The 24,777-nt window shown below is 45.4% G+C and overlaps 1 protein-coding gene across 2 annotated transcripts; it reads right to left on the reverse strand.

Annotated features, from left to right (window-relative positions):
- Window positions 1-2,454: 2,454 nt before the first annotated feature.
- On the reverse strand, window positions 2,455-24,175 carry LOC106565614 (ras-related protein Rab-40C). Of its 2 annotated transcripts, XM_082972949.1 has the most exons (7): window positions 23,759-24,175; window positions 22,526-22,709; window positions 17,847-17,907; window positions 9,215-9,275; window positions 7,154-7,231; window positions 4,817-5,039; window positions 2,455-4,114 (listed from the first exon to the last, which is right to left on the reverse strand). In XM_082972949.1, exons 2-7 carry the CDS (start codon window positions 22,665-22,667, stop codon window positions 3,840-3,842), a joined length of 840 nt encoding a protein of 279 aa, XP_082829075.1. In that variant the 5' UTR covers window positions 22,668-22,709; window positions 23,759-24,175; the 3' UTR covers window positions 2,455-3,839. The 2 variants fall into 2 exon arrangements, with proteins under 2 accessions (XP_082829075.1, XP_082829074.1); XM_082972948.1 differs by having other exon boundaries at window positions 22,526-24,174.
- Between the last annotated feature and the right edge of the window lie 602 nt (window positions 24,176-24,777).

Below are 24,777 nucleotides of genomic sequence, written 5' to 3' on the forward strand. Positions count from 1 at the left end.
TTCAGGCTCCCGAGCAGTGCAGTGGTCTAAGGCACCACATCTCAGTGCTAGAGGCTATATCACTACAGACCCTGGTTCAGGCTCCCGAGTGGTGCAGTGGTCTAAGGCACCACATCTCAGTGCTAGAGGCTATATCACTACAGACCCTGGTTCAGGCTCCCGAGTGGTGCAGTGGTCTAAGGCACCACATCTCAGTGCTAGAGGCTATATCACTACAGACCCTGGTTCAGGCTCCCGAGTGGTGCAGTGGTCTAAGGCACCACATCTCAGTGCTAGAGGCTATATCACTACAGACCCTGGTTCAGGCTCCCGAGTGGTGCAGTGGTCTAAGGCACCACATCTCAGTGCTAGAGGCTATATCACTACAGACCCTGGTTCAGGCTCCCGAGTGGTGCAGTGGTCTAAGGCACCACATCTCAGTGCTAGAGGCTATATCACTACAGACCCTGGTTCAGGCTCCCGAGTGGTTCAGTGGTCTAAGGCACCACATCTCAGTGCTAGAGGCTATATCACTACAGACCCTGGTTCAGGCTCCCGAGTGGTTCAGTGGTCTAAGGCACCACATCTCAGTGCTAGAGGCTATATCACTACAGACCCTGGTTCAGGCTCCCGAGTGGTGCAGTGGTCTAAGGCACCACATCTCAGTGCTAGAGGCTATATCACTACAGACCCTGGTTCAGGCTCCCGAGTGGTGCAGTGGTCTAAGGCACCACATCTCAGTGCTAGAGGCTATATCACTACAGACCCTGGTTCAGGCTCCCGAGTGGTGCAGCGGTCTAAGGCACCACATCTCAGTGCTATAGGCGTCACTACAGACCCTGGTTCAGGCTGTATCACAACCGGCCGTGATCGGGAGTCCATAGGGCAGCGCACAATTGACCCAGCGTCATCCAGGTTAGGGTTTGGCCGTCATCGCAAATAAGAATTTGTTCTTAACTGACTTGCCAAGTTAAATAAAAGGTTAAAAAAATTTATCACAGAAGACACCATACAACAACTTGATAACGTTAAGAACAGTTTTTATTGTGAAAAAAGTCTCTGCTTTTCATACCCTAGCCTAAAACTGTACAATCAATAATTTAAAAACATGTTTCGGCTTGTTTTTTTTAGAACACTGTTGCGCTCGCTCGATCACGCACTCCTTGTTTAAATTACCCAGCAGCAGCTACAACCAAAGGAAAATTGATATGCATCCCAAATCGCATCCTATTCCCTATGTAGTGCACTACTTTTGACCAGGGCCCATTGGGATATGCACTACATAGGTAATAAAGTGCTCTTTTGGGACACACCCATAGTGTTTACATTTTGTGTTCACTATCATTTCTCTTCCCTTAGTCCAAAATGGCCCCCTATTTCCTATTAAGTGCACTACTCTGTTCAAAAGCAGTGCTCTATATAAGGAATAGGGTGCCATTTGGGACGCACATAACAACCTCAACTCAGGCAACATCAGGGACACCCCCAAATGGGGCACTTCTCCTGACATGGTCACAACACTCCATCTCCCATCATTCTTTGCAAACCTTTTTTTAAATTTTTTTATTTTTTTAAACAGTCCATCATAATAATACAATTAATCCCATCTGGAGAAATAATTTGAGAAGGAAAAAAATATAATATCTCTGTTTCAAATTACACCCTATTCCCCCATATTAGGGCACTATTTTGAAGAATAGGGTGTAATTTGAGGCCTTCCTAATGTCAGACTATTATAAGGTCAACATCAAAGGGTGGTGTCGTAATAAAACACATTACAATGTCAAAAAGTTTTAAAATGAAGGACAAAAAAGGTATTGTTGAAAGCTCGTCTTGTCTACATGTTGAAGGTAGTGGGTCCATATTATGATGTGCTGCACAAGAACCAAACACCTCTTCCCTCCTTTACAGTCTACAACTAACAGATCACTATTAGGACTCTATTGGCACCCTATTCCCTAGATAGTGCACTACTTTTGACCAGGGGCCATAGTGACTAGGGTGCCATTTGAAAGAACAGCATGACAACCTTTTGATATTCCCAGACCTAGAGGTTTTCCCTGACCTCATGACCTGACCATGTGGCTTAACCAGGAAAACCTCACAGAGAGGGAGGCCTGGGAAAAGGCTGTGGGGGAGAAGCTTCTTTATAAAAAGCACACAGAGTTAAAGTCCTATTTTCTTCATTCATACAATACTGGACTTTGAGGCGATGGATGCAATTGTTGCATACAAACTACATAAGACAAAGGCCTTTTCTCAATTACATTTGCTCAACTCCTGCCTCCCTCTCCTCCATCCTCTCTCGCCTCCTTTTGAAAAAGGTCAAAGGTAGTCGAGGAGAGGCGGTGAGAAGGGAACGTGGATGAAAATGCTACTTGTATAAAATGAAGACTCCTCTCCACTCACGCATCATCAGGCAAATGATGTTTACAGGATGGAATCTCCAATAAATGTGTAACGTGATAAAAAAAATTAAAAAGATTTCAAAAGTGTTCCGCGAGGATACACATGACTATCCTTGATGAAAGGTGGCTATCGAGGAGGGGAGGAGCCTCTTCCGTTCGTCTACAAACTAATGGGCACGACTCGACCACTTTCCGGATCACGCAGAAGAGAAGACGGAGAGAGGAGACTTTTACCCAAATGAGAAAAGGCCATTCATACATCCATAGAAGAGTCTGTCCTTCTAGCGGTTGGTACTGCAGACTCTCTCTGAGACCAGAGGGACAAGTTAGTTCAGTAAAACACAGAATAATAAGGGAGAAAAATAGCTTTGATGGCCAGGAGATTTCCCTGAATAGGAGAAACTCTGGGGCTCCATGCTCACGTCGCTGACTGTCTGTGTAGGAAAACAATATGGCCGCCCTGCAGTGAGAAGAGAACACCACTCAGCCTGACAACCAGGCTTCATTGGGTGAGTCTGGGACTGCATTCTAAATGGCACCCTATTCCCTACATAGTGCACTACTTTAGACCAGAGCTCTATGGGCCCTGGCACCCTATTCCCTATATAGTGCACTACTTTAGACCAGAGCCTGTATAGGGAATAGGGTGACGTTCACTGGCTGCACTGGAAACTGGTGCAGAGAGGAGAGCAGGAGCAAGAGAAAGGAAGGAAAGGAGGAGAGAGAGAAAGGAATGAGAGGAAAACTGGCAGGCAGACTGGATGACTCTGGGGAGAAGAGAAAAGGGAGAGAGAAGACAAAAAGATAAGAGGAGGGTAGGGAAGGGAGATGGGGGGAGGTAAAGAGGAAGGGAGTGCGAGAGAATGCAAAGTGAGGCAGATGGATAGATGTAAAGTGGAAGAGAGGGAGAAGGGAGGGAGAGAGCATGCAGAGTGAGGGAGAGAGCAGGCATAGTGAGATGGAGAGAGAGAGGGAGAGCAGGCAGAGTGAGGAGAGAAAGCAGGCAGAGTGAGGGAGATGGAGAGAGAGAAGGCAGAGAGAAGGATGTAAAAAGCGGCAGAGATCATCTATTATTTAACATATGAATCATGGGACAGCAGGAGGCAACACTCTGATCAACAGAGAGAGAAAGGGAGGGAAGAAGAAGAGAAGAGGGGAAAACACTAGAACTCAGTAGGGTTGTGTGGATGTATTCTGGGTGTATTACTACTCCAGCACAGTGGAACGAGGTGTACACACACCTCCCTCCTCCTACAGTAGGTTTCACCACCGTCCTCTCCTTCTCCTCCCCCAGGGTATCTCCTCCCTTCTGGGTAGGTCTCAGACTTGGTTCTCTCCACAGGCCCTACACATCCTCTCCTCAGCTTGTCTGTCCCCTCAGTGGAAGGGAGGGGGTCTGTTTCAGTGTGTTTAGGGTGTGAGTCTCCCCCCTCCCTCAGACAGGGTCTATCACTAGGAGATTTTACAGTTGTTGCGTGTGCAGTTCTGTGGGGGGCTCTGGGGGGGTTTGATAGATTTAGAACGCTTCAGACTGTTCCCTTTAGACCCGCCCGCCGCGTTGGCCAGAGAATAGGACCGTCCGTGCATCATCACTGCGTTCATCCCATTGGCCATAGAGAAGGACTTGAGGTGGGACTTTATCGCCACGGGCAACGGCAGCTTGTCAATCAGGTGGACGGGCGTACAGGAGACAATCGCTCTGCAGCACAGGTCCTGGAGAGTGAAGACTGGGGGGAGAGGGGAGGAGAGAGAGTTAGTTCATACACAAGAGATGCTAACCTTAAAACAAACTTGTTCTGTCCTGTTACAGCATTAGCTAGCTAGCAACCTGCTAACCACAGATCATTAGCTAGCTAGCAACCTGCTAACCACAGATCATTGGCTAGCTAGCAACCTGCTAACCACAGATCATTGGCTAGCTAGCAACCTGGTAACCACAGATGAAAGATATCGTGTGGTAACTTTACCAGTAGTAAACATCTGGTGGTTCAGAAAGGAACAAGGGAGAACTTATTTAGATGTGCTTCTAAAGCGGCCCTCCGTAGCTCAGTCGCTAGAGCGCGGCCCTCCGTAGCTCAGTCGCTAGAGCGCGGCCCTCCGTAGCTCAGTCGCTAGAGCATAGCACTTGCAACACCGGGATAGTGGGTTCAATTCTCGGGACCGTCCATACGTAAAATGTACGTACACATGACTAAGTCACTGCTAAATGGTAAATATTATAATATTAAAAGTAGGACAGCTTTATGTAGGCTGCATCTTATTATTTTCCTTCTGGTGCTCCTAAACCCTGGATTTTGTAATTACTGCCCATTTATATAATCTATACCTTGAATACTTTTTATTGTGCTCCTACATTTTTTTAATTAGGAGCACATGTACTCCTTGTTAAAAATGTCAGTGTCAAGGTCCTCCCCCCCACCCCCTCCTACCTCTGTTGGGCTTCCAGAACTTCTCCATGCCGTGCCTCATCAGGACGATGCGAGACAGCTCTGTGAACGACTCGATGACGTTGAAGTTGCAGAGTGGGCTGACCTCAAAGAAGGTCATGCCATTCTTCTCAGCGTACGCCCGGGCCTGCTCCGTAGGAACCTGACGCTTGAACGCCAGGTGGAGCCGGTTACCTACCAGGATACGAGGTACACCCGGGGCATGCTGATGGGAGGGAGAGGGGGGCATTTAAGTGATTTACAGGAAGTAGAAAACAGTAGTAAGTAATAGAAAGCCTTGGTTGGAACTGTTAGAATTGTCTCTTTCAGATAACAGAGAGATCAGGGACCAGTTTCCCAAAAGCATCTTAAGGACACGTCCATCGTTAGAACCCTTCGTAGATCTCCCAGCTGTTTCCCAAAAGCATCATTACTAAAGTTGGTGTTGAAAAAGCTTGTTATTTAATGATTGCCTCAGACCACTCTTAGAGCAGCCAAGTACGTGGTTAGATGTGTTTTCTACCCTACCGCATCACTTTATACACAGATGATCTCCACTATACACAACATCAACATGTTCATCTTTCTGTGACAGAACCAACTTGACATTGACTACAAATACAAAGCTGCCCATTTCTTTGCATAACAAGGGAAGGAGAAAGAGGCCCCAGATGAAAACCCAGATGACTATATTAAAAGATACATACAGTACACACTACCTATATATTGGAATGATACATTTAATTGAGTTTTATTTAGCTATTTGTACGCTACTGTCTAATATTTTTTCCCCCCTCAATATACACTGTGTACAAAACATTAAGAATACCTTCCTAATATTGAGTTGCATCCCCTTTGCACTCAAGGCTTAACCCGTCTCCTCCCCTTCAACCCGTCTCCTCCCCTTCATTTTCAACCCGTCTCCTCCCCTTCAACCCGTCTCCTCCCCTTCAACCCGTCTCCTCCCCTTCAACCCGTCTCCTCCCCTTCAACCCGTCTCCTCCCCTTCAACCCGTCTCCTCCCCTTTAACCCGTCTCCTCCCCTTCAACTTTAACCCGTCTCCTCCCCTTCAACTTTAACCCGTCTCCTCCTCTTCAACTTTAACCCGTCTCCTCCTCTTCAACTTTAACCCGTCTCCTCCTCTTCAACTTTAACCCGTCTCCTCCTCTTCAACTTTAACCCGTCTCCTCCTCTTCAACTTTAACCCGTCTCCTCCTCTTCAACTTTAACCCGTCTCCTCCTCTTCAACTTTAACCCGTCTCCTCCTCTTCAACTTTAACCCGTCTCCTCCTCTTCAACTTTAACCCGTCTCCTCCTCTTCAACTTTAACCCGTCTCCTCCTCTTCAACTTTAACCCGTCTCCTCCTCTTCAACTTTAACCCGTCTCCTCCTCTTCAACTTTAACCCGCCTCCTCCCCTTCATCTACACTGATTGAAGTGGATTTAACTAGTGACATCAATGAGAGATCATAGCTTTCACCTGGATTCACCTGGTCAGTCTGTGTCATGGAAAGAGCAGGTGTGTTTTGTCCACTCAGTGTATTTCATGTGTAATGTGCACATCTGAATGTAGTGGACTACATTAGGGGAAGCATTAGAATAAACCACCTCAAAATATTTGTAGCCATAGTTGACAATATCTCTCTAGGAGCTGATCTGTCGTCAGTATTGTGGAATCATTCTAATGTTAAGGTACGATTGGAACGGGAGAACGCTGATCTGAGAACTGTGCTTCCTTTCAATCCTATCGGTATCCATCCTATCAGTATCGACACACGCTGCAACAACGCACTATACGAACGTTCTCTCTGCATGGTGTTTTGGGAAACACATGTTACATCTTGGGCCGTTGTAGGAAAGATACATGGTTAAAACACTCGTAAGCCTGAGTTCCATCGCTATGGGAAACGGGCCCTGGTCTTTCTAGCGGCTTCACCTCTCATTCTACCAATCAAATTCTCTAGTCTATTTTCCCATCCTTCTCTCTCTCCCACTCTCTGAATGACAGGAGTCCAGTTGCAGGGTACTGTAGACTAGAGGTGAACCAGGAAAGACATCTTCACCAAACACCACCCCCTGAGAGAAACACACACACACACACACACGGAGGATGTCCTCTAGGCTTCTGCATCCCAGCCATCAGGAAGGACATGGTGTGTCTATAGGACTACTCTGGGCCTATTCTGTTCTGTTCACGGAGGTGTGTTGAGGACTATGGGACAGGGTCTCTCCTTTCCTTTCCTTTCCTTTCCTTTCCTTTCCTTTCCTCTACCCTCTCATCTCCCCTATTTCCCTTCCTCCTCTCTCCTATTTCCCTTCCTCCTCTCCTCCCTCCATACCTCGTCAATCTCTCGTATCCAGCGGTCGATGCCTTCGAACGACCAGCGGTTTGCGATGTCATACACCAGCAGGATCCCCTGGAGAACACACACATCAGGCATTGTTCTTCATGTCCCGTTTATACAAGTAGGAGGAGCAGACAGGGCCAGCCAAAAACACTCAGTAGGGGACTTGTGTCAGTAGAATGTGTGTGTACTGTCATTAGATTGTGTGTACTAGATTAGATGAGTTTATTAGTCATATGCACAGAGTCTCAGATGTAATTGCAGGGTACAGTGAAATTCTTAAGCTCCAACAGTGCAGGTCAAAAAGAGAAATACATGAAACAATAATACATACCAGCTACAGTTGAAGTCGGAAGTTTACATACACCTTAGCCAAAGACATTTAAACTCAGTTTCACAATTCCTGACATTTAATCCTAGTAAAAATTCCCTGCCTTAGGTCAGTTAGGATCACCACTTTATTTTAAGAATGTGAAATGTCAGAATAATAGTAGAGAGAATGATTTATTTCAGCTTTTATTTCTTTCATCACATTCCCAGTGGGTCAGAAGTTTACATACACTCAATTAGTATTTGGTAGCATTGTTTTAAATTGTTTAACTTAGGTCAAACGTATCGAGTAGCCTTCCACAAGCTTCCCACTATAAGTTGGGTGAATATTGGCCCATTCCTTCTGACAGAGTTGGTGTAAGTGAGTCAGGTTTGTAGGCCTCCTTGCTCGCACACGCTTTTTCAGTTCTGCCCACACATTTTCTATGGGATTGAGGTCAGGGCTTTGTGATGGTCACTCCAATAGCTTGACTTTGTTGTCCTTAAGCCATTTTGCCACAACTTTGGAAGTATGCTTGGGGTCAATGTCCATTTGGAAGACCCATTTGCGACCAAACTTTAACTTCCTGACTGATGTCTTGAGATGTTGCTTCAATATATCCACAATTTTCCATCTTCATGACGCCATCTATTTTGTGAAGTGCACCAGTCTCTCCTGCAGCAAAGCACCCCCACAACATGATGCTGCCCCCCCCCCGTGCGTCACGGTTGGGATGGTGTTCTTCAGCTTGCAAGCGTCCCCCTTTTTCCTCCAAGCATAACGATGGTCATTATGGCCAAACAGTTTTATTTTTGTTTCATCAGACCAGAGGACATTTCTCCAAAAAAGTATGATCTTTGTCCCCATGTGCAGTTGCAAACCGTAGTCTGGCTTTTTTATGGCGGTTTTGGAGCAGTGGCTTCTTCCTTGCTGAGCGGCCTTTCAGGTTATGTCGATATAGGACACGTTTTACTGTGGATATAGAGACTTTTGTACCTGTTTCCTCCAGCATCTTCACAAGGTCCTTTGCTGTTGTTCTGGGATTGATTTGCACTTTTCGCACCAAAGTACGTTCATCTCTAGGAGACAGAACGCGTCTCCTTCCTCAGCGGCATGATGGCTGCATGGTCCCATGGTGTTTATACTTGCGTACTATTGTTTGTACAGATGAACGTGGTACCTTCAGGCGTTTGGAAATTACTCCCAAGGATGAACCAGACTTGTGGAGGTCTACAATTGTTTTTTCGGAGGTCTTGGCTGATTTCTTTTGATTTTCCCATGATGTCAAGCAAAGAGGCACTGAGTTTGAAGGTAGGCCTTGAAATACATCCACAGGTACACCTCCAATTGACTCAAATTATGTAAAGTAGCCTATCAGAAGCCATAACATCATTTTCTGGAATTTTCCAAGCTGTTTAAAAGGCACAGTCAACTTAGTGTATGTAAACTTCTGACCCACTGGAATTGTGATACAGTGAATTATAAGTGAAATAATCTGTCTGTAAACAATTGTTGGAAAACTTACTTGTGTCATGCACAAAGTAGATGTCCTAACTGACTTGCCAAAACTATAGTTTGTTAACAAGAAATTTGTGGAGTGGTTGAAAACCAAGTTTTAATGACTCCAACCTAAGTGCATGTAAACTTCCGACTTCAACTGTATATATACACACACTATGTCAGCAGAATGTGTGTACCATGTCAGCAAAATGTGTGTACCATGTCAGCAAAATGTGTGTTCCTACCTGAGCCCCTCTGGAGTAGGACCTGAAGATGGTGCAGAACCTCCCCTGTCCTGACGTGTCCCTGAGAGATAGAGAGAGAAAGATGAGTTAACCACAGTTAAAGTGCAATTCCGCCACTTTTCAACCTCATATTCATCATCTCCAGCACTGTACATATTGTCTACATGTGAAACGCTGCGTTTCTATGATCTGTGGTTAAAATGCGAAGGTCCTAAAAAATGTTTTTATCTGTGACATCACAGGATAAGATTCAAAGTAAGAAAAACAGTGATTTTAAAAACCTGCATCGAGTTTCTAGCCAGGAGGGTATTATCTTGCTCCCCACGTCACCACAAATATCAGTGTTTGAATATCACTGTTTTTAAAATGTTTTAACTTCGGATGATATCGTCGGGTAAAACTTTTTAACATATTTGTTTCCTCAAAACGTAGAAAATGTGCCGTTTTCACATAGTGTCAATCTGTGGTGTAGCAAATGATTATCCAAGATAAAACCCAGATAATGCACTTCAGAAAAAAGGGTAGAGTAAGAAGTATTCATGACTTCTCTTTCGGCCAACGCCCCTAAACTACACTACCTCATAAATACCTTGGTTTCCTGTCTGATGAAAGTATGATCTTTGAGGAGGGTATAAAGTCTTCATCAGATTGTGCAGGTAGAGCGTTGGGGTCTGTTGGTAGTAAACTGAACATCTGTAAAGACCTTAGCTGTGTTCGAATACCCATACTAACATACTGTATACTACATACTTAATGAGTACCCATTCTAACATACTGTATGCTACATACTTAATGAGTACCCATTCTAACATACTGTATACTACATACTTAATGAATACCCATTCTAACATACTGTATGCTACATACTTAATGAGTACCCATTCTAACATACTGTATACTACATACTTAATGAATACCCATTCTAACATACTGTATACTACATACTTAATGAGTACCCATTCTAACATACTGTATACTACATACTTAATGAATACCCATTCTAACATACTGTATACTACATACTTAATGAGTACCCATTCTAACATACTGTATACTACATACTTAATGAATACCCATTCTAACATACTGTATACTACATACTTAATGAGTATATACTATTAGTTCATTTTAGTATACTGTAAACGAACAGTATCGTTTCAGTTGAGCGTACTAGCGTTTCATCTGTCTACCGGAAGTTGATGCTGTTGCAACCTCTTGCTAGCTTGTTAGCATAACAAATGACAAGCTAGACACGTTACAATTTTGGGCGTGTTCGTAAATTCAATCGGGAGTACTTTCTGTTTCACACAACTCTCCTGACTGACAATGTTTCACACCACTCTCCTGACTGACAATGTTTCACACAACTCTCCTGACTGACTGTTTAGACATTTTTAGCAAATGTATTTAAAATGAATCCCAGAAATACCTCTTTGTATTCACACCCCTTTGCTATGTCCCTACAGATTGAGCTCAGGTGTATTTACATTGATCATCCTTGATGTCACTACAACTTGGAGTCCACCTGTGGCCAATTCAATAGTTTGGACATGATTTAGAAAGAAACACACTTGTCTATTTAAGGTCCCACAGTTGACAGAGCACGCCAGAGGAGGAGAACCCTCCACCACGACGCCAGAGGAGGAGAACCCTCCACCACGACGCCAGAGGAGGAGGAGAACCCTCCGCCACGACGCCAGAGGAGGAGGAGAACCCTCCGCCACGACGCCAGAGGAGGAGGAGAACCCTCCGCCACGACGCCAGAGGAGGAGGAGAACCCTCCGCCACGACGCCAGAGGAGGAGGAGAACCCTCCGCCACGACGCCAGAGGAGGAGGAGAACCCTCCGCCACGACGCCAGAGGAGGAGGAGAACCCTCCGCCACGACGCCAGAGGAGGAGGAGAACCCTCCGCCACGACGCCAGAGGAGGAGGAGAACCCTCCGCCACGACGCCAGAGGAGGAGGAGAACCCTCCGCCACGACGCCAGAGGAGGAGGAGAACCCTCCGCCACGACGCCAGAGGAGGAGGAGAACCCTCCGCCACGACGCCAGACGAGGAGAAACCTCCGCCACGACGCCAGACGAGGAGAACCCTCCGCCACGACGCCAGACGAGGAGAACCCTCCGCCACGACGCCAGACGAGGAGAAACACTCCGCCACGACGCCAGAGGAGGAGGAGAAACCCTCCGCCACGACGCCAGAGGAGGAGGAGAAACCCTCCGCCACGACGCCAGAGGAGGAGGAGAAACCCTCCGCCACGACGCCAGAGGAGGAGGAGAACCCTCCGCCACGACGCCAGAGGAGGAGGAGAACCCTCCGCCACGACGCCAGAGGAGGAGGAGAACCCTCCGCCACGACGCCAGAGGAGGAGGAGAACCCTCCGCCACGACGCCAGAGGAGGAGGAGAACCCTCCGCCACGACGCCAGAGGAGGAGGAGAACCCTCCGCCACGACGCCAGAGGAGGAGGAGAACCCTCCGCCACGACGCCAGAGGAGGAGGAGAACCCTCCGCCACGACGCCAGAGGAGGAGGAGAACCCTCCGCCACGACGCCAGAGGAGGAGGAGAACCCTCCGCCACGACGCCAGAGGAGGAGGAGAACCCTCCGCCACGACGCCAGAGGAGGAGGAGAACCCTCCGCCACGACGCCAGAGGAGGAGGAGAAACCTCCGCCACGACGCCAGAGGAGGAGAAACCTCCGCCACGACGCCAGAGGAGGAGAAACCTCCGCCACGACGCCAGAGGAGGAGGAGAACCCTCCGCCACGACGCCAGAGGAGAAACCTCCACCACCACGACGCCAGAGGAGGAGGAGAACCCTCCGCCACGACGCCAGAGGAGGAGGAGAAACCTCCGCCACGACGCCAGAGGAGGAGGAGAACCCTCCACCACGACGCCAGACGAGGAGAAACACTCCGCCACGACGCCAGAGGAGGAGAAACACTCGGCCACGACGCCAGAGGAGGAGAAACACTCCGCCACGACGCCAGAGGAGGAGAAACCTCCACCACGACGCCAGACGAGGAGAAACACTCCGCCACGACGCCAGAGGAGGAGGAGAACCCTCCACCACGACGCCAGAGGAGGAGAAACACTCCACCACGACGCCAGAGGAGGAGGAGAACCCTCCGCCACGACGCCAGAGGAGAACCCTCCGCCACGACGCCAGAGGAGGAGGAGAACCCTCCACCACGACGCCAGAGGAGGAGGAGAACCCTCCACCACGACGCCAGAGGAGGAGGAGAACCCTCCACCACGACGCCAGAGGAGGAGGAGAACCCTCCACCACGACGCCAGAGGAGGAGGAGAACCCTCCACCACGACGCCAGAGGAGGAGGAGAACCCTCCACCACGACGCCAGAGGAGGAGGAGAACCCTCCACCACGACGCCAGAGGAGGAGGAGAACCCTCCACCACGACGCCAGAGGAGGAGAAACCTCCACCACGACGCCAGAGGAGGAGAAACCTCCACCACCACGACGCCAGAGGAGGAGAAACCTCCACCACCACGACGCCAGAGGAGAAACCTCCACCACGACGTCAGAGGAGGAGTAACCTCCACCACGACGTCAGAGGAGGAGTAACCTCCACCACGACGTCAGAGGAGGAGAAACCTCCACCACGACGTCAGAGGAGGAGAAACCTCCACCACGACGTCAGAGGAGGAGAAACCTCTACCACGTCCAAGGAACTGTCCGTAGTTCTCCAAGATAGAATTGTGACGAGGCATATATCTGGGGAAGGGTATAAAACTATTTCTAGAGTGTTGAAAGTTTCCTAGAGCACAGTGGTCACCATCATTGGGAAATGGAACAAATATAAGACCGCTCATTTCTACGCTCCAAAATGGCCACCTAGCTTCCCAAAGCCAAAAGGCCTTCAGCTGTACAGAGTGGGGCTGAGTTGAAATGGACTATTGATCTCTCTGTTACTCAGAGGGCAGATCGATGCATCTGTCACCACAGACAGGGTTGGGTAGGTCCTGTCCAGCACTACTTTACTGCTTCACACAACTCTCCTGACCGTTTCTGTTTCACACAACTCTACTAACTGACAGGTAGTGACGACCTGGGTGGCAGGTAGCCTCGCGGTTAGAGCGTTGGGCCAGTAACCGAAAGGTTTGAATACCCGAGCCGACAAGGTGAACCACCTCTCGATGTGCCCTTGAGGAAGGCATTTAACCCCAAAATCTACTCCAGGGGCACCGTACTATGGCTGACCCTGTACAACACATTACACTACACCTATCATACTACTATGACTGACCCTGTACAACACATTACACTGCACCTATCATACTACTATGGGTGACCGTGTACAACACATTACACTGCACCTATCATACTACTATGGCTGACCCTGTACAACACATTACACTGCACCTATCATACTACTATGACTGACCCTGTAAAACAACACTGCACCTATCATACTACTATGGCTGACTCTGTACAACACATTACACTGCACCTATCATACTACTATGGCTGACCCTGTAAAACAACACTGCACCTATCATACTACTATGGCTGACCCTGTAAAACATCACCTATCATACTACTATGGCTGACCCTGTAAAACAACACATTTCACTGCACCTATCATACTACTATGGCTGACCCTGTAAAACAACACATTTCACTGCACCTATCATACTACTATGGCTGACCCTGTAAAACAACACATTTCACTGCACCTATCATACTACTATGGCTGACCCTGTAAAACAACACATTTCACTGCACCTATCATACTACTATGGCTGACCCTGTAAAACAACACATTTCACTGCACCTATCATACTACTATGGCTGACCCTGTAAAACAACACTGCACCTATCATACTACTATGACTGACCCTGTAAAACAACACATTACACTGCACCTATCATACTACTATGGCTGACCCTGTAAAACAACACATTTCACTGCACCTATCATACTACTATGACTGACCCTGTACAACAACACATTACACTGCACCTATCATACTACTATGGCTGACCCTGTAAAACAACACATTACACTGCACCTATCATACTACTATGGCTGACCCTGTAAAACAACACCTATCATACTACTATGGCTGACCCTGTAAAACAACACATTACACTGCACCTATCATACTACTATGGCTGACCCTGTAAAACAACACATTTCACTGCACCTATCATACTACTATGACTGACCCTGTATAACAACACATTACACTGCACCTATCATACTACTATGGCTGACCCTGTAAAACAACACATTACACTGCACCTATCATACTACTATGGCTAAACCTGTAAAACAACACCTATCATACTACTATGGCTGACCCTGTAAAACAACACATTTCACTGTACCTATCATACTACTATGGCTGACCCTGTAAAACAACACATTACACTGCAGCTATCATACTACTATGGCTGACCCTGTAAAACAACACATTTCACTGTACCTATCATACTACTACTGTCTGACCCTGTAAAACAACACATTTCACTGTACCTATCATACTACTACTGTCTGACCCTGTAAAACAACACATTTCACTGCACCTATCATACTACTATGGCTGACCCTGTAAAACAACACATTTCACTGCACCTATCATACTACTATGGCTGACCCTGTACAACAACACATTATACTGCACCTATCATACTACTATGACTGACCCTGTACAACAACACATTACACTGCACCTATCATACTACTATGGCTGACCCTGTAAAACAACACATTTCACTGTACCTATCATACTACTATGACTGACCCTGTACAACAACACATTTCACTGTACCTATCATACTACTATGGCTGACCCTGTAAAACAACACCTATCATACTACTATGGCTGACCCTGTAAAACAACACATTACACTGCACCTATCATACTACTATGGCTGACCCTGTAAAACAACACATTTCACTGTACCTATCATACTACTATGGCTGACCCTGTAAAACAACACATTATACTGCACCTATCATACTACTATGGGTGACCGTGTACAACAACACATTACACTGCACCTATCATACTACTATGGCTGACCCTGTACAACACATTACACTGCACCTATCATACTACTATGACTGACCCTGTAAAACAACACTGCACCTATCATACTACTATGGCTGACCCTGTACAACACATTACACTGCACCTATCATACTACTATGGCTGACCCTGTAAAACAACACTGCACCTATCATACTACTATGGCTGACCCTGTAAAACAACACTGCACCTATCATACTACTATGGCTGACCCTGTACAACAACACATTACACTGCACCTATCATACTACTATGGCTGACCCTGTAAAACAACACATTTCACTGCACCTATCATACTACTATGGCTGACCCTGTAAAACAACACATTTCACTGCACCTATCATACTACTATGGCTGACCCTGTAAAACAACACATTTCACTGCACCTATCATACTACTATGGCTGACCCTGTAAAACAACACATTTCACTGCACCTATCATACTACTATGGCTGACCCTGTAAAACAACACATTTCACTGCACCTATCATACTACTATGGCTGACCCTGTAAAACAACACTGCACCTATCATACTACTATGACTGACCCTGTAAAACAACACATTACACTGCACCTATCATACTACTATGGCTGACCCTGTAAAACAACACATTTCACTGCACCTATCATACTACTATGACTGACCCTGTACAACAACACATTACACTGCACCTATCATACTACTATGGCTGACCCTGTAAAACAACACATTACACTGCACCTATCATACTACTATGGCTGACCCTGTAAAACAACACCTATCATACTACTATGGCTGACCCTGTAAAACAACACATTACACTGCACCTATCATACTACTATGGCTGACCCTGTAAAACAACACATTTCACTGCACCTATCATACTACTATGACTGACCCTGTATAACAACACATTACACTGCACCTATCATACTACTATGGCTGACCCTGTAAAACAACATATTTCACTGTACCTATCATACTACTACTGTCTGACCCTGTAAAACAACACATTTCACTGTACCTATCATACTACTACTGTCTGACCCTGTAAAACAACACATTTCACTGCACCTATCATACTACTATGGCTGACCCTGTAAAACAACACATTTCACTGCACCTATCATACTACTATGGCTGACCCTGTACAACAACACATTATACTGCACCTATCATACTACTATGACTGACCCTGTACAACAACACATTACACTGCACCTATCATACTACTATGGCTGACCCTGTAAAACAACACATTTCACTGTACCTATCATACTACTATGGCTGACCCTGTAAAACAACACCTATCATACTACTATGGCTGACCCTGTAAAACAACACATTACACTGCACCTATCATACTACTATGGCTGACCCTGTAAAACAACACATTTCACTGTACCTATCATACTACTATGGCTGACCCTGTAAAACAACACATTATACTGCACCTATCATACTACTATGGCTGACCCTGTAAAACAACACATTACACTGTACCTATCATACTACTATGGCTGACCCTGTAAAACAACACATTATACTGCACCTATCATACTACTATGGCTGACCCTGTAAAACAACACATTTCACTGCACCTATCATACTACTATGGCTGACCCTGTAAAACACATTACACTGCACCTATCATACTACTATGGCTGACCCTGTAAAACAACACATTACACTACACCTATCATACTACTATGGCTGACCCTGTAAAACAACACATTACACTACACTATCCGATGTATCATGAATTCATAATAAACCTTTATATGCCACCCACGGTTCAGTTATCTTTCCAGAAAGAGAACATCTCATATCACTGTATCCTGTAGTCTGACTGGTGAGAGAGAAAGCTGAAAGGGAGATGGTATCTGAGTGGTGATTGGGTAACGTTAAGGAAATTAACAGAGAGGTGGAATCTGAGTGGTGATTGGGTAACGTTAAGGACATTAACAGAGAGATTGAATCTGAGTGGTGATTGGGTAAAGTTAACATGGCTTATTTGCATAAAGGCCTACTGAAGCTCTGATTGGCTATTAGGTTTTATTTACTGCAGTGTCTATTAATTGTCCAAACGCACGGCAGCTTTTCCACTCTATATTGATATAGAATTTTCACCAATGCCTGACTCTACGTCATTCCCAAACATTGTAAGAATTTATGAAAATGTGAAAATGACCATCTCTAAATGCTCGCTTGTCAGAAGATGTAAAAACATTTGTCATATTTTTCCTGGGGTGTACATGAACAGATTAAGATTTCATGTTGCTAAAATGCTGTCAGTTCCACTTTAAGGGTGTTAACAGAGAGATGATACTATGTATGAGGACTTATGTATTTTTAATCAGTTAATTTACCTCATCTGACTAACCTCTCTCACACGCACACGGAATGATGACACCCGCTGGGTGCCGGCTAACAACATGTACCAACCACAAGGTGTTGATTCAACATGTACCAACCACAAGGTGTTGATTCAACATGTACCAACCACAAGGTGTTGATTCAACATGTACCAACCACAAGGTGTTGATTCAACATGTACCAACCACAAGGTGTTGATTCAACATGTAGGATGTACTAACCACAGCTCCAGTTTGACTCTCCTCCCATCCAGCAGAATAGTGGTGGTCTTGTAGTCGATACCTGGATGGAGGAGAGAGGGAGGAGGGAGAGAGAGAGGGGGAGAGGTATTAGACATTAAAAAGCATTATCAGTCCTTATAGCAGTGTGTGTGTGTGTGTGTGTGTGTGTGTGTGTGTTCGGCTTCAGAATGTAAAAGGACACATGTTGTGCCTGTGTTGCAGTTCTCCACTTGGGTGAGAAATCTTTGCTCTCGTCTTGACCAATCAAATTACTGCTTTCGCGGAGGTCTAAGGCACTGCATCTCAGTGCTAGAGGCGTCACTACAGACCCTGGTTCGATTCCAGGCTCATTCACAATTGGCCCAGCGTCGTCTGCGTTAGAGTTTGGCCTGGGTAGGCCGTCATTGTAAATAAGAATTTGTTCTTAGCTGACTTTCCAAGTTTAAAAAAAAGGTTAAATAACATTTTAAAATTCACCAACTTGCATTCTTTTATTTTAAAGGAACTCAGTCCAGCTTTAAACTTACTCTTGAAAGGTATAATAGTAGTTGGGTAGTACATCATCAGTTCCTCTTGTCATGTCAGTCATTATAGACCTTAGAGAGATATTTAGAACCTGTCAGAAATGTCCAGATCAACTAGCCCATGGCAGATAACGCTTTTTATTGAGCTTTTTTAGCCCATAGAGACTGTTGTCATGTTTTTGTTACTCAAATATCACATGAATACACATTAGACATGGCAAAATGTATAGAATTGCAAGGAAATCACCTTTAAAACTGTTACATTTTCTCCACCAACAAGAGGGCTGTGCACAGTCTATCATGAACAGTGCTTGTCCCCATAGAGGTGTGAACAGTTTGTATCATGAACAGTGCTTGTCCCCATAGAGGTGTGAACAGTTTGTATCATGAACAGTGCTTGTCCCCATAGAGGTGTGAACAGTTTGTATCATGAACAGTGCTTGTCCCCATAGAGGTGTGAACAGTTTGTATCATGAACAGTGCTTGTCCCCATAGAGGTGTAACATTAGATAGTTCATGAAGACAGAGCATCTCCCCCTTCTCTCTCGCTCTCGCATATACATTAGTTATTCTCTATCTTCTCCATATCTCCAGGGGATTTCTCTGATGGAGCTGGGAGTGTGTGAAGCAGCTCTTTTGAAGCCACAGACCAGCAGCCCTGCTCCCCCCTCCCCCATCCCTCCCTTCTCTCTCCCTCCATCGGCCCCAACTATCAGCAGCAGTAAGCTGTCACATCCAGCAGCACCATAACACCCAGACAGGCACCCGTCCCCTCTCCTCATGCCCAAGGAGAGCTCACCCCATCGGGTATGAATCTGTCACAACCTCCCCTCTCCACTGAGAACCTCCAGGACTCAGACAGTCACAGGACAGCTAGCCTGTAGACACCCTTAGCTCTGAAGGATAATGACTGGGGATTCCCAGCCACAATGTTATTGTATTGAAGAAAAAGAAAGAAACCACACAGCCTTTCAAATGACTTAACAAGGACAACGTAACGCAGTTCAAAAACACCCTGATAAACTGGCATGGAAGCTATGATTCCAAGCATGATGGTAGCTAATGGGCGTCTCCGACTCAACACACCCTGACAAACCAGAATAGAAGGCATCTGGTGTTCCTCGGGCTAAGGTCATGGTGACTGTGTAGCTACACTCTCAGGGGACCTGCCGGGTGTGTGTGTGGAGTGTGTGTACTCTAGAATACAGGGCTTGTTGTAGGACTGAGAAGTCATTCAAACCAGGGGTGGGAGTAAAGGTCTGGTTTGAAAAGCTTCTCTTATGTTAAAACTTTATTATTTAAAAATAAAATACACAGGTGCAGTGTAATGTGTTGTTGTACAGGGTCAGCCATAGTAGTATGATAGGTACAGTGTAATGTGTTGTTTTACAGGGTCAGCCATAGTAGTATGATAGGTACAGTGTAATGTGTTGTTGTACAGGGTCAGCCATAGTAGTATGATAGGTGCAGTGTAATGTGTTGTTTTACAGGGTCAGTCATAGTAGTATGATAGGTGCAGTGTAATGTGTTGTTTTACAGGGTCAGACATAGTAGTATGATAGGTGCAGTGTAATGTGTTGTTTTACAGGGTCAGACATAGTAGTATGATAGGTGCAGTGTAATGTGTTGTTTTACAGGGTCAGCCATAGTAGTATGATAGGTGCAGTGTAATGTGTTGTTTTACAGGGTCAGCCATAGTAGTATGATAGGTGCAGTATAATGTGTTGTTTTACAGGGTCAGCCATAGTAGTATGATAGGTACAGTGTAATGTGTTGTTATACAGGGTCAGCCATAGTAGTATGATAGGTGCAGTGTAATGTGTTGTTTTACAGGGTCAGCCATAGTAGTATGATAGGTGCAGTGTAATGTGTTGTTATACAGGGTCAGCCATAGTAGTATGATAGGTGCAGTGTAATGTGTTGTTATACAGGGTCAGCCATAGTAGTATGACAGGTGCAGTGTAATGTGTTGTTTTACAGGGTCAGCCATAGTAGTATGATAGGTGCAGTGTAATGTGTTGTTTTACAGGGTCAGCCATAGTAGTATGATAGGTGCAGTGTAATGTGTTGTTTTACAGGGTCAGCCATAGTAGTATGATAGGTGCAGTGTAATGTGTTGTTGTACAGGGTCAGCCATAGTAGTATGATAGGTGCAGTATAATGTGTTGTTTTACAGGGTCAGCCATAGTAGTATGATAGGTACAGTGTAATGTGTTGTTATACAGGGTCAGCCATAGTAGTATGATAGGTGCAGTGTAATGTGTTGTTTTACAGGGTCAGCCATAGTAGTATGATAGGTGCAGTGTAATGTGTTGTTATACAGGGTCAGCCATAGTAGTATGATAGGTGCAGTGTAATGTGTTGTTTTACAGGGTCAGCCATAGTAGTATGATAGGTGCAGTGAAATGTGTTGTTTTACAGGGTCAGCCATAGTAGTATGATAGGTGCAGTGAAATGTGTTGTTTTACAGGGTCAGCCATAGTAGTATGATAGGTGCAGTGAAATGTGTTGTTTTACAGGGTCAGCCATAGTAGTATGATAGGTGCAGTGAAATGTGTTGTTTTACAGGGTCAGCCATAGTAGTATGATAGGTGCAGTGTAATGTGTTGTTTTACAGGGTCAGTCATAGTAGTATGATAGATGCAGTGTAATGTGTTGTTGTACAGGGTCAGCCATAGTAGTATGATAGGTGCAGTGTAATGTGTTGTTTTACAGGGTCAGCCATAGTAGTATGATAGGTGCAGTATAATGTGTTGTTTTACAGGGTCAGCCATAGTAGTATGATAGGTGCAGTGAAATGTGTTGTTTTACAGGGTCAGACATAGTAGTATGATAGGTGCAGTATAATGTGTTGTTGTACAGGGTCAGCCATAGTAGTATGATAGGTGCAGTGTTGTTTTACAGGGTCAGCCATAGTAGTATGATAGGTGCAGTGTAATGTGTTGTTGTACAGGGTCAGCCATAGTAGTATGATAGGTGCAGTGTTGTTTTACAGGGTCAGCCATAGTAGTATGATAGGTGCAGTGTAATGTGTTGTTTTACAGGGTCAGCCATAGTAGTATGATAGGTGCAGTGTAATGTGTTGTTTTACAGGGTCAGCCATAGTAGTATGATAGGTGCAGTGTTGTTTTACAGGGTCAGCCATAGTAGTATGATAGGTGCAGTGTAATGTGTTGTTTTACAGGGTCAGCCATAGTAGTATGATAGGTGCAGTGAAATGTGTTGTTTTACAGGGTCAGACATAGTAGTATGATAGGTGCAGTGTAATGTGTTGTTTTACAGGGTCAGCCATAGTAGTATGATAGGTGCAGTGTAATGTGTTGTTTTACAGGGTCAGCCATAGTAGTATGATAGGTGCAGTGTAATGTGTTGTTTTACAGGGTCAGACAGTAGTACGGCGCTCCTGAAGGAAATGAGGGTTAAGTGCCTTAAGGCACTTAAGGCAGAGATTTTCACCTTGTCGGCTCGGGTACTGGTACCAGCGACCTTTCAGTTACTGACCCTTCTGCTGTAGCTCATGCATTATTAGTTAGTGAGACGGTGACTGGACCTTTGTTTGGGAGAAGTCTAGCTAGATTATAAAAACAGGAGTGAGCGGAGTATGAGTGAGACAATATGAATGTGTCTGCATTGTACAGACGTTTCTACAGGAACGGAAAAGATCATTCACTTACCACACAGCGGACTTGTACACGTGTCTGTTTTTAGATGGTGTGTGTGTAGCTCTGTGTGTACGTGTGTCTGTATCCTTGTGTGTACATTTGTGTTGTGTCCGTGCGTCTGTGTGTGTACATTTGTGTTGTGTCCGTGCGTCTGTGTGTGTCCTTGTGTGTACATTTGTGTTGTGTCCGTGCGTCTGTGTGTGTCCGTGTCTATGTGTGTTTGTGTATTTTTATTTATTAGGGATCCCCCATAGCTGCTGCCAAGAGTTAATGTATGTGTGTCTGTATGTATCTGTCTCTGTGTGTGTGTGTGTGTATGTGTGTGTGTGTGTAGTACATTTTCAAGTTAGTCATTTAGCAGATGCTCTTATCCAGAGTGACTTCCAGTTAGTGCACTCATCTTCAGATAGCTAGGTTGGACAACCACACATCACAGTAAGTACATTTTTCCTCAATAAAGTAGCTATCAGCAAAGTCAGAGGTAGTGACTTACCGCTGCTGTAAGCGTATGGGGACTCTGCAGATCCATCCTGTAGGCTGTCTAGTATCTCCCCTTTCCCCACATCACTGTCCCCGACCAGGAGGAACTTCAACAGGTAGTCATAACTCTTCACCGGGCTGCCCTGGGTACCCATCCTGCCTTCCTCACATCTGTACCCTCACACACTGGGGGAGGGCTGGAGAGAGGGGGGAAACAGGTATAGTCTATTCCAGCAGAGAAGTTAGAGGAGTCAAGAGTCTGTGTGGTCCTTCAGTTCAGAATCCTTGATTAGCCCTACGGCCAACCCACTGTTGTGTGTCGAGGTGGGATTGAGGTGCTGCTACAGGTTAAAACACCTGACCACCATTGTAGCTTGGCAAGTCTGAATGATGCAGCAATAGTGGACACAATTAATAAAAAAGTCCCTCCAGGTTAGACAGCTTGCAGGAAGGAGTACGGTGTGCAGCTCAAAACCAAAACATCCCTTGGACAGGAATTAGGCAGGGTACCAGTGGTGGTTCAAATAACGTCACTGCTGAAAGCAAGCTGTGAGCAGAAATCCTGATCTTCCAACCTCAATACCGTTTATAACCGGTATTTAACCACCGACTTCTCTGACTGTGCTAGCGCTTCAATCAGAACACCTGTCACAGTTTAAAACATCAATTACATTTAAAATACAACGCTGTTGCTTCATCAACAGACGGTTAGTAAACGAACCTTGTTGTGTGCTATCTGGCAATAACCTCTCTTTAGAAGATAACAACATATTTGTTTTGTGGACGTAACGTTAGCTAAACTATATATTTTAAGGATGTAGCTAGTTTCCTAGCTCGCTAACAGGCTGTCTGTGTCCGGGTCCTTATTGTTAGCATAACGTTAGCTAGCGAGTAATGCCATTAGGGGCTAGCTATCGCAACAAAGAAAGTGAGTTTTATCAAGAACATCTAATGTTATAACGTTACAGCCTATGTTGAGCCCACAAAACAAAAATGTTCATAACCTGTTTATTTTAACTAAATAGTTAGCAACCCTGTTATAGTAATTAAAGGGTAAATAGGCAGCTAGCCAGAATGGTAGCTAGCAAGCTAACTACTGTTAGCTCGTGAACAACAGCTTTGCGTGGCTGGCAAGACAGGAGGAGCTAGCTAGCTGGTAATGCTAGTTAGCTAGATATTCGTGGTTAGTTGACAAGTGTCAAGTCAAATCAACGACAGAGGTCAACATCCGAATTAAATAACATACCCTATGTATCAGTTTCCCAGAGCTCTCATTCTTAAAGGTAATAATTGTACGAGTAATCTCGTAACCTGTAGAGAACTGGAGTATCCTCTTCCTAACTGGTTTACGATGCTGGCTTCCTTAGTAGCGATTGCTAGCTAACTTCACCCGAGACTGGCTGCTCTGAAATCGGGCCCCTCTCTCTTGTCCGGACAACAAAGATCCGTAACTTCCCGACCTTTTCCTTGCCTTGGTTCTATCCAGAACGTGCAGCTTGCCGTATTTTCTCGTGGGTCCAAAGCACAATTTGAGATATAAGGTTTTAGTCCAAGTCCAAGCATTTGAAAATCTCAGTTTGTAAAATCATACATGTTTTCCTTCACGCTCAATCAGATTTGCGATAACACACTGTAGCTGACAGATAGGCACTGCACAGTCTGGCGCTCGAGGTTCCCGCTCCGCCCTTGCCAGCCTCTGATTGGATACACATACGTACAGAATGATGCGATTGGCTATCAGAAAAATCAATCATAAAATCTGTCAACAACACATCGAGAGTGTGGAAGTGACTGAGATAATGGGCAGATTCGACTATGCTGATCACTGGTCTATGACCCGTGATGTAAACGGAACAAAACCGTTGGAGGAGCGTCGTTCTCAAATGGAACGGTAATCTGCGCTGCTCGGTCGTGTTGTCAACAAGGCAGCATGGTGCATCGTCCAGAAACACACATCTCTTTCCAATAAAAATATACGTTTTGAATTTTTCAAATTAGTTTTCATTGTGAGGGCAGATACAGCGTTTATATCAAAAGCAATCGCTTTTCATGTCATAACACAGAATCCTACACATTACTCCACGAACTTAATTATGTCACTTTTGTTTTGAGCCGATTTCGCCATGGGCTTTGATTGGGGTACTTGGCTCACGCCTGGGAGGCAGCCCGGTTCTAAAACGAATGCAATCAACTTTCACCCGGTGCAAAACACGCCTTATCGGGCGCCCCGGCCAGATTAATCGAATGCCTTCAATGATAATCAGA

The sequence above is a fragment of the Salmo salar genome, chromosome 03, assembly GCF_965601325.2.
Source record: "Salmo salar chromosome 03, fSalSal1, whole genome shotgun sequence".
In the NCBI taxonomy this organism is placed as follows: domain Eukaryota; kingdom Metazoa; phylum Chordata; class Actinopteri; order Salmoniformes; family Salmonidae; genus Salmo; species Salmo salar.